Source organism: Agelaius phoeniceus, chromosome 20 (genome assembly GCF_051311805.1).
Source record: "Agelaius phoeniceus isolate bAgePho1 chromosome 20, bAgePho1.hap1, whole genome shotgun sequence".
Taxonomy (NCBI): Eukaryota; Metazoa; Chordata; class Aves; order Passeriformes; family Icteridae; genus Agelaius; species Agelaius phoeniceus.
Genome location: NC_135284.1, coordinates 806,040 through 817,174, shown reverse-complemented (window position 1 = coordinate 817,174; position 11,135 = coordinate 806,040). Strand labels below are relative to the sequence as shown.

General features: G+C 44.4%; 1 protein-coding gene across 3 annotated transcripts in view; it reads right to left on the bottom strand.

Annotated features, from left to right (window-relative positions):
• The window catches only part of NF1 (neurofibromin 1), a 76,461-nt gene that overhangs the window by 37,729 nt on the left and 27,597 nt on the right, over window positions 1–11,135 (bottom strand). For 2 of the 3 annotated variants that reach the window (XM_077188759.1, XM_054646737.2), the window contains exons 27-36: window positions 10,855–11,066; window positions 10,117–10,278; window positions 9,316–9,419; window positions 8,597–8,732; window positions 5,609–5,671; window positions 3,630–3,788; window positions 2,727–2,824; window positions 2,462–2,608; window positions 1,853–1,999; window positions 1,402–1,512 (exon numbers count right to left, since the gene is read on the bottom strand). In XM_077188759.1, coding sequence (XP_077044874.1) covers window positions 1,402–1,512; window positions 1,853–1,999; window positions 2,462–2,608; window positions 2,727–2,824; window positions 3,630–3,788; window positions 5,609–5,671; window positions 8,597–8,732; window positions 9,316–9,419; window positions 10,117–10,278; window positions 10,855–11,066 — 1,339 coding nt within the window. The remainder of the gene's footprint in view (window positions 1–1,401; window positions 1,513–1,852; window positions 2,000–2,461; window positions 2,609–2,726; window positions 2,825–3,629; window positions 3,789–5,608; window positions 5,672–8,596; window positions 8,733–9,315; window positions 9,420–10,116; window positions 10,279–10,854; window positions 11,067–11,135) is intronic. The other variant, XM_054646738.2, reaches the window with a different exon arrangement.

Sequence of the window (11,135 nt, the reverse complement as noted above, 5' to 3'; positions counted from 1 at the left end):
CACCATCCCAGAGCAAAGCCCTTCCTGCTGGTTTGCAAGGCAGCCCTGCCAGGATTCCTGAACTGTGCAGCTGCTGAAGACAAAGGTAATCACTCACCTAGCAGCAGGGCCTATGTTGCAGCACAACAATATTTTCATTAATATCCCATACCTGGGTAAAATGTTCAGAAATCTGCTCCTACCCACCCTCTCTGAAGGCAGGAATGCTTGGCTGACTGCACCATGACAGTTTTGCCCAGTGAGGCATCTTTGGATAAATTAATTTTTCTGCTTTTAAAGAAGAGGGAGGTGAGCTAGGCCTAGCAAACATGTGGTGCAAAGTTTTGTCTTGATTTACTCCCAGAAATTCATTCTCTGCAGATGAAATAACCATTTCTTGCTCTGCAAACGAGGAAACACTGCATGTCATGTCTGCACAGAATACATAAGGATGCCTCGGATCACTGCCAGGCACAGTCACTTTTTAAGATGGGTTATCACCACTCTCTGCATTTGTATGCCTAATTTCTTGTCTGAACAAGGCAGGATAACAATGCAGGCATTTTGTTTTACTTGACATGAAATAAGACTGTGTCTAATGGAACAAAATGGAGAAGAAAAATGTGGCAAGCAGAGATTTTTAAGAGAATTCAAAAGACTGCCTTTGATTCTAACTCTGTGCATGTAAGGGGATTAAACATTAGGGATCTTGCTTTAAAAAAAAAATAATTATAGGGAGGGAAAAAGCATCCAGGCTGCCCTCAAGCCAGCCCTTTCTGTCAGCACACCTGCAGGTTTCATGGACTGTTGTGTGGATTTTGAAGACAGAAAATCAGGACAGAAGGTAAATGATGATGCTCCTCATCTTGTGTTCTATCACTCCATCCAAAGAACCACCACTGATGAGATCCTCTCATGACAACACTGAAAGCGCCCCCCAGAGCCAGTGCACAAACCACAGAGCAACCCCAGCACCCCCAGGCAGGGCTCTGCTCCCAGAGGCACAAAATGCAGCAGCAATGACCAGACCATGAACAGCCCAGGGGCTGTGCCAGCAGCCCCACAGCCCCCCAGGCCAAACCAGCCTCCCCAGGGCTGGAGCACAGCCTCACCAGCAGCACCTCAGCACAGAGAGCAGCTTCAGCAGCTCGTCCAATCCTCAGAGCTGCCTCTGACCACACCTGGGGGTGAGCACAGGGATCTCCCTTTCCTTAACACCTCCAGGAACGACTCCTGTCATGAGTGTAATTACTTTGAAATGCCAATCTTGGTATAGGAAACAACTCAAAAATACTGTCAGCAAATATTAACAAATAAGCTATTTTCAGACTCTTGTTTGTTACGAAGCTGGTGTCTCTTACATGCACTTGACACCTTTGACTGACAGATTCATTTCAGACTGGAAGGTGAAAGGTTTCTTACCGCCGAGCGATGTAGTAGAAAACAGGATTGCCAACTTTGGATGTCCCAGCTTGGTAGAAAATATTTAATGTTTTCAGTGCTTTGAACTCCTCCTTCTCATGTACCTGATGCCTAAAAAGCAATACATTGACATCAACTTTCACAACTGCTTTTCGAACAAATTTTAAAAATCCCAAACCCTCTTTACTTCTCTCTGAACAAAAGTATTAAGTTTACACAATCTTGAGCCTTCCTTAAATCACATATGTTATCACCATTCCTCATACTCAGTGTTTAGTTTTTTCATTAAAATTTACTCAGAAACCTAAAAGGTTTGTGTAGACTCAGCTTTTTAAACTCTCCTTTAAAACAGAGTCTTGATAGCAGAGAGTCTTAAGAACTACTGACATGTCCTCACATGATAAAGTCTAGAAACCCACATTGTGTGTCCCCACCACAATAACCTCATTACCTTGTCATAAACTCTTCAAACTTGGAACTAGTGAGATTTAAGCTGGACCAATGTGTATCTGCCACAGGTTTGTGCTCAGGAGGCCCCAGGTAGGCAAGAAGCGTTGCCATCTTGTCAAAAGGTCGTCGTCCAACAGCCTTGTGGTCCCTACAAACAACGTGTTCTCTGTCAGGAAACTCCTCCTTTCTCAGCAACTCCCACCACCCTTCCTCAACTGGAACAAGCTGGATTTGCTTTTTTAGAGTAACTATGAGAAATCTTCAATGATGACTGATACTCCTCTCAGTAACAACAGAAGCAAGTATTTCCAAATATTAACAGCTTTCAGCTGAAGGAGGGGAGATTTAGATTGGATATCCAGAAGAAATCCCTCCCTGTGAGGGTGGGGAGGCCCTGGCACAGGTTCCCAGAGCAGCTGTGGCTGCCCCTGGATCCCTGGAAGTGTCCCAGGGCAGGCTGGCCAGGGCTTGGATCACCCTGGGATAGCAGAAGGTGTCCCTGCCCATGGCAGGGGCTGGGCTGAGCTTTATGTTCCTTCAACACAAGGCATTCCAGGGCTGTGCTGGCTGTCCCCTCAGCACACAGCCCCGTGCAGGGCTGCAGGCTCACCTGTTGCTGGACAGGTACTGGCCGATTTTCTCCTGGTTGTTCCAGAGCAGGCGGTGCAGGGCCAGCACGTTGCCGTCGCTGATGAACGACAGGCTGTGGTTGACAGTGTCGCTGGCCGGGCAGTCGGACGCGATGTCCAGGAAAAACCTGCAATGGCCAGCCAGGAGCACGCTCAGGGTGGCAGGGACAGCGAAGGGCTGTCCTGCAGGGGCACCCCAGCTCTCCCTGCTCACAGCACAACCCCTGTGCTGTCCCCAGCCCGTACCTTCGCGCCGCGTCAAAATTGCTCTTCACAAAGTCATTGAAAGGCCGCATGTGCTCCTCTTTCGTAAACAGCACGTGGTTGGCAATGCTCTGAAGGATCTAAAGGGAGAAACGTGGCAGGGACACACAGAGGTTTACTGTATTACTGTTAAAGTAATTGACACAAACATTTCTGCCAGTGAGGTTAAACTGGCAGAAACAGTTTATTTTCACTTGTTGTCTCAGGTTTCACAACAAAAAGCCAGTGAGTAATTTAAAATACATTCACTTTCAAAGTCTTTTCTTTCTCATACTTTTAAATACTAAAAACTAATTCACTTCTTTATGAACTTTAAACTAGGAAAATAAATCATCTTTCAAACCACCATTAAGTTATTAAGTATTTCTCCTGGAACTTAAGACAGGTAAGTAAAAGCAGTAGCACACCCCTATCTAAAGAAAAATATGATTTCCCAACACTTACAATGGATAATATCGACAGGCCGCAGAAATCGTGTGCCCTCATTAAACCTTTTAAAAAGTTTTTTCATGAGAAATATGACCAAATAAGATTAAAGGGAGGAAAAATCCCTTCTTTAGCAGTGGGATGAACTTGAATAATGCTGGCACTGCTACCCTCACTGTGCTCACAGAACATCGGTCTCTTTGTTACCCAAATGAGAAGTTCAAGTGAAGGGCTGGAATCCCACTCTCCTATCCATCCTTTTGGCCAGTGTTCATCCTTTACACTGCAGAGAGCTCGAACACTGCCACGATGCACAGACACAGCACAGACACTGCACTGTCAATAAACGGGATGGCTGCTACAAAAACCTCCACGTTCCCCCATTTCTCACAGCGGTCAAAGAGCAGCACTGAAGCAGGCACACAGAACCCAGGGCAGGCGGGCAGGCTGTGGGTTCACCTTGGACATGAGCTTGAGGCCGCGCTCGATGCGGGGCGGGGGTTTCTTGTCCAGGATGCCCGCCTCGTACGGGGACACGATGGCGGGGTTGATGAAGCGCAGGAACATGGCGCTGCCCACGGCGCCGATGCTGTTCTGGGGGAAGCGCTGGCTCACCACCTGTGCACGGACAAGCACACACAACAGGCCTGTGCTTAGCACGGGGCAGGGCTGCCCAAAGCCCCGCATGGCGAGCCAAGCCAAGCATTCCTTCCACACCGACCATGCGCAGCACGCCGGAGCAGGACTCTTGCATCCCAGAGAACCAGAACAAGAGGGAAAGGAGTGGGGCCCTCAGACAGCAGCTGCTCTCCCTCAGCTGCTGCACTGCTCTTGTGGCAGGGACACGGGTCCCAGAGCTCCTGGCCATGCCTCAGAGCTGACCCCACGCAGGGCCCTGCCCCTGGAGGGACCCCACAGGTGCCTCAGGTGTGCAGTGCCCTGCCCCAGGGCAGGGGACACCTTCCACCCACTGGGTCTTTGGTCTGTGTGTTTGTAACTGCACAGCTGAGCCACGAGCCTCTCCAGCAATAACACTGTGTTCTACAGCTTCAGGAGTAATTCTCAATTTGTGAGGAGGAGCTATTTGCAGAAATACCCTTCAGAACCATCATCTTTCCACAGCAGGACAGAAAGAGCCAGAGCTGAGTGGCCAGTGCACTCCTCTGCCTACACATACGCTGTATAAAACCACTGAGCAGATTTAAAATATTGTCCTTTGCCATCCAGGAAAAAAATAATCCCCAAGAAATCTCTTTACTTTTAGGAAATCAACTGTGCATTACTGAAAGGAGAGTTGTTCTTTGGATATCTTTGATTTAACTTTGAAAAGTTAAAGACAAAGCTTCCTGACAAAAATGAAGTTCTTAGATATTCAACATGTGGTTCTATAAAACATCAATATCCTCATGTGTATACTGTAACAAGTAACAATGGTTAATCAAAAGGAGCCAGATTCTTCCTTTCCACAGAATAAAATTAGCAAACTTGATATTATCCTGTATAGTTTAAAATTAAAAAACTCCAAACAAATCCCAGTTTAGTAAAATACTTCAAAACATAACTAATGCAATCTCAAATCATGCTGCTCAAACCAGACACAGCCATTAGTACAAAATACACCAAGAATCACTTTGGTTCATTAGCAACTCCAGTCAGTTACCTTGTGATGCAATTACTGGTATTTTCTTGTAAAATACTGGCTTGCCCACAACTTTTGCATTTTAAACATGATTACTATTCTGCTCAGTTACAGGAAAAATAACAGTATTTAATAAAAGTCTAGATTTCCATTCTGGTTGATTCATACTTTATATTTTGAGGTCACTGCCGAAGAAAAGAGTAAGTCTGAACTTTTACAGACAATGCTCTGAAGCAACCCACAGATCTAAACCCTAACACAGCAAGTTACTTAAAATGGAAAATTTGCTTTTCTCAGGAAAGAATACAAGTGCTAAAACTGGGGTTTTCTCACTTAATCACAAAGGAAACAGAAGAAAATGTGTCAGAAACAAGTCCCACGAGCCTCTTTCGAGTACCCCACAAATATTAATTGTTCTTTGCCCAGGATGCAAGCTCAGGTTATCTGCCAGAGTGTTAAAGCAGCTCAACAGACCCAGATTTTTCTCAAAACCAAAGGAAACATTTTTCTTCCACAATTTTTTAATTTGAAGATGGTGGCAAGACTAGAAGAGTCAGAATATTAAATACTAAGCAGTAATGTTAAAAATGTCTCATTTACTCAAATAGGCACACAGAGAATATTTTAAATCTAACTTAATTCCAGTGTTAATTGAAATGAAAGCTATTTTGTGCCAGAATTAGTAGAATGATTTTACAGTGAGGTCAAATAGACTGAAGTGAAGATATTTTGAACAAACAGCAAAAGATTTCTGTTGTGCTTTGAAAGAAATGGCTAATAAAAAGGTCTCCAAACTTACTGATTTTTTGTTTTCCTTTTTTTCTTTTACGGTAGCTTTATTCAGTAGAGAGTGGCAAGTTGCCTACAGAACAGAGATGAGCACAAACAAGTCACAGCACCAACTACATACAGCAACAAAAAACCAATGTTGACTTGTACATAAATTACACAGTAAAATGTAACAAACATAACCAACAGAAAATGAAATATATAAACTAAAGACTGATGATGGAGTTTTTATTCCACAGTTTTATTACATCTTATTTACAAAGCACTAAATACAAAACAAGCAAATGTTGAATTTCAATCATTTCTACTATTTCTGGCTAGATTAAAAGTCAAACCACATCAATGTGCTCATGATACACAATCTTGGGCCTTAAATGGTGTATTCAGCTTTCAAATGTATTTTACCATCCCCAAATAATTTCAACAGTACAAATAGTAGTGTTATACCTTTGAAACACATATTGCTTTTTAAATTAAATTTAGAGTTTTAAATCTTCCCAATGTTTCTCTGTGTGTCCTTCAATTTGGTTAGACCTGTGAACCATCAGGGTTATTACACTGTGAGAGGTAACTGCCATAAAACACTCTCTGGACAAAGGAAGAAAGAAGCTACAGCCTACAGTTAATTTATTAGAGATTTCCAAGTCAAGAGATCTGACTTGCTTGTGCTTATTTCTGCATTTCACTGAGATGCAGAGGGACCCACCACCAAGGCCCCAGTTCTGTTTTACTGCAGCAGCCCTGAGCAAAGCCCCAGCCCTCGTGCTGCTCCCCAGGCAGAGGCAGCAACACTCCTGGGAGCTGGGACAGGGCTGGGCATGCCTGGGAGCCTCCAGCAGCACCCAGGGCCGGTCCCAGGCAGCCTGCAGCACTCAGGACCTGCAGAGGGTCACTCTGGCACTGAGAGCTCCCAGAGCCCAGGATGGAACAGGATGGAGAGCAAACACCCCACCCAGCACAGCCAGGAAAACCCTCTGCTAAGCACGCTGAACTGAACCTGGGCAGGACCTGGGGACATTTAACCACTGGCACCTCTGCCAGCCCTCCCTGGGCCATTTCCATGAGTGGCTCCTGGAGCAGTTGCACACACACTCTATTCACTGGCATACTGCAGCAAGAGGAGAGTTTCCACCCTGCTTTCACAAGAAAACCCAAGGTGTTTGTGGGCATTGGATGGAAGAGGCAGCACAGATGCTCTGCAGGAGTTACTGTGAGCATGCCTGTTCTCACCCCACACTCCTGAACATACATTACCTGTGAGAGCCAGGTGAATCTGTCCCAGAGGAAAACACTCACTGGGCTCTGCTCCCAAACAGAAACACCAGCCAGCAAAGACACCAATATCCAACCAAAGACACCTTTTCTGTGAGCTTGCTACAGTGATTAAAACTAGCTACTAATCATTTACAGAACACATCTGGTGAGCATTCTTTGCACAGTTACTTTAACACTCCAAGCATGAAAAAACCACCACAAAATTCGGTATAATTTACTCTCACACTAGTGCTTGGGATGGAACACGTTCACCTTTTTAAAAGGGAAGTTATCTTATAAAAATCACCTATTTGGTTCTTACAATAAAAATGGATTAATGCCCCCACATCAGATCCTGGTTGTACTTTCTTTCAGATAAAGGCTAGACCTCAAAACTCCCTGAAATTTTAAGTACAAAATCTTCATCACAAATAGTGTTAGTCAAACACTTGTACAGAAATCTAGTTGCTACTAGAAACAGTTAAAGTAGTAAATATTGAAGCTAAATATCAGTTAATACCACTTGTATATCTGCCAGTAAATAATCTCTTTTGGGAACAAATTACCCTTATTACCACAGACAGTAAAGGCAAGAATAAAGCCAACACACTTGGAAAGGCTTCCATAGAAGAATCTGTGGGAATGGCTGCTGGTGAGCACATTTTTAAAATTCCATTTCATGAAGGAATTACCAATGGTTTGCACAGAAATAATTGCTACCAATGGAGCACTGAAATGGCAATAATCTGACACATCCTGGAAACAGCATATAAACCCAGTTCTGGGATGAGGTGTGGGAGAATGCAACATCCAATAACAGAGGAAACAACCAAGGCTGTGTGTGATATTTTTAGTAACACTCAAATACTCTTCTAGTTGATGTCTGTGACACTGTGGCCATGAAGGAGACCAATCTGCCCACTTCATTTCCTGATTACAAAACCCAAACAAATCAAAAAACCCCAAAGTCACTTTGCCACCAAGCCAAACACAGCCACTGTCAGGAAGAGAAACCAAAAGCCTTTAGAGGCTGTTAGAGAGCTCTCAGTGAGGAACAAGGCTCAGCATCTGCACACATGCTTCAGTGCAAGGGCTCACAGGAACAACCCCAGACCACAACAGTCCCAACACACATTCCCTGTTCTCACTCCCAAGCTCTGGGGACTGCAGCAGCTGCCCTGATCACCCCAGCTTCTCCTGTGCAAATGTGACAGGATTTTAGTTACTCATCATTAGTTCACTCAGGTCAGAAAATCCATTTGCTTGGCTTTGCCTTAGACCTGAATACAGACTTTGGCTGAAAGAGCAGAAGTAGCTCTTCCAGAGCACCTCACTGAGACCACAGCTCCAATATTCCACCAGGCACAGCATTTCTGTGACATGCTCCAACTGCACTGGAAACTGTATTCCCACTGAGCCCCAAGGGAACTCTTACTCAGATTTTTAGCAGCAGCTGAATCCATCAGAAACACACAAGGAGATCCAGCAGGACACTGGGCTCAGCAGCCACAGACAGAGCAGAGGAGCTGGGGATGGAGGTCAGGGAACCTGGGCACCTTCAGTCACCTCCTGGCTGCAAACACAAGCCTTAAAACACCCCTTAGCCCAGTGATCAGACTGGTGTTACTTATCAAACATCCAAAGAGCCTTTAGAGACGCCCCTGTGTCTAGCACCAAGCTCCAAAGTGCTGGAATTTCACAAACCAACCCCAAGCTTAGGGGCAAGCAAGCACTGCAGGCATACCTGGTATAAACAATGGCACACACTGCGCAGCTGGGGTGGGAACTCCGAGGAGGAATTAATGATTGCCTGAAAAAACTTGTCTGTCATTTGCAAGAGACTCCTCTGGTTTTCTTCAAGGCTTTCTGTGGGCTCCAGCCTGAAACAGACCCACACATGTATGACCAGCCATCAAACACAACACAAGCTGCACTTACATCCTTGGTAAGAACCTCATTTCCCCTTTTTCTTATGGAAATACTTGGGATCTTTTACACAAAAGTTTCCATCGTTATTTTAAACCACATAAGGTACAAATAAAAGGCCATGTAAAACTCAGTAATGAACAGACAGCTGAAGGTGGCATTCTCTCAGACCATTTCATCCAAACACATGCGTGCACAATTCCAACTGAAAACTGCATTATCAGTTCATGATGGTTTATCTGAAAGGAATTTTGAGGTAGACACAGTTGATGGTTAAAGCATTCACTAGAAGGCCTATCTTTGGATAAGCTACTAAAGAGATGAATACTTTTGATTTTTCTAAGGGTTAGAAATAATTTAAAGCAACAGAGCAAGAGGGCTGCAGAGACAATGAATGTGTCTGGAAAAGTGAGAGGTACAACAGTATGAAGCATGAGAGAAATATCTGCAACAAGAAAAAAGGAATCCTATTACAGACAATGAGTGGGAATCATGTTTACAAATAAATACATTTGCTGCTCGCCCTGAATCTCAAACCTTGTTGGATCCACCTCGAAGCTGACATGCTGCCACTCCGGGGATGTGATCACAGTCCGCAGCAAGGGTTCCAACAGCTTCTGCAAATATGTAGCACCATAGACCTGTGTGCAGGGGAACAGGGACAGAGCCCGGATTGACACAGGAATGCTGCAAAGTTCTGGAAGCTTTCAGCAGCCTGAAAACACTTGGGCTGTTTTGGCATAAGCCAAATTCCTGTAAAACTCGGGTTTGTGTATTATAGTCTCACCTCTGGAACACAACCAAGACCAATTTCTACAGGTATTTTAATTAATTTCCAATTAGAGAAAAATAACAACTACATTGACCAGCAGACATTCTTTCTTAGAGCACTGACTCCACACTTCACCTCTGTTTGTACACAACTTTTTAAACTGAAATGGGAGCACAAACAAGACCTCGGAATTTAGCAGGAAGAGTCCTCCAGCTGGCACTGGCCCAGAATCACTCATACAATTGAACCAGTCAGAAAGGCAAAAATTTAGTGCCAGAGGGATACCTACTTTTTAAGGGCCTGAGCATAAGTGTTCTACGAGATTCACTTCATGAAATGTTAAAACACAAAAAGAAAACTCCCTAAACTTAACTCCTTAAACTAACTTAAGTTAGCTGAGACTAACTCAAACTGAGATCCAAATCTGTATGGCCTGTATCTAATGTAATCCCATTACTCAAGTGCTTAACCCCACAGACAAGCAGCTTTGTATTTTCATATTACTAAACTTTTCCTGCTGTTGAAGACATCTGTACCAGAGGAAAAAAAAAAAAGAGATTATGTACCTTAAAACAGAAAGTCATTATTTTACTGGCTAAGCTGTTTCCTCGGAAGAGTGTCTGCATGGAGTCTGCCAACTCGACCTCCTTTGAGAACATATTCCAGAGGAGCTGGTAGAGCAGGTGCCGGGAATCAAAGAGTGTGACCAGGACACGAGCCAGCTCATCCTTAAAGGGAGGAGGAAGGGTTAATCTGACTCGCAGGGAGCCAAGGCAAGTATGAAACCCCAGCACCATGACAAAACCACCCAGCAGTTGGCAATAAAGCTTTATGTCTGCTATGGGCTCTGGCAGGTAAATATCAAATTACACAAAAACAATCTCTCTGCAAATGTTTCCTATGCTACTGCTTGTCTAAAAATCGGCCTCAGGATATCCAGCCCTACAAGTTCATAATGGTTATCCAGACAGACAAGCAGTTACTCTGCTGTGTAACAAAGCCCAACTCATCTTGCTAAAACCTAGAAGAGCAAATACAATTCTGTGTGTCCACATCACAGCACACACCACCTGTAATAAATAGCCAGCCCAGATGCATTTATTAATATAACTGTATATAAATCGTTCCTAGACATTAACTAAAATCCAAGATCTGAACTTAGATTCAGTACATTTTTAAGAACACACAAAGAAAGGCTAGCTAGTGTCAGTGACAGCTCTATTCTCTCTGTACCAGACTGTTGTGGCACTTTTTGTTTCACGCCTTATTATTTTAACAAAATGTAGGAAATAAAACTAACTTACCCACTGAGAGCAAGGCACCACATTGGCTAAAGCCATAGCAATAGGAAGCTCCCCCTGGTCACCCATCATTGTAACCAGCTCCACCAATCTCTCAAAGCGATCTGCTAGCACTGTTTCTGCCAAGGTATCGAACTCCGTCCCCTGCTGCAGGATCTTGGTGAGGACTTCCATAAAGGTGGCTCTGGTCTGGAGGTCTTTGTGATAGCCCAAGCCTGGGGGAGAGAGCCAGCAGCAGTGAGGGGGATGCAGGAGCAGGGGGTGGGCAGCAGGCGGGTGGGGCG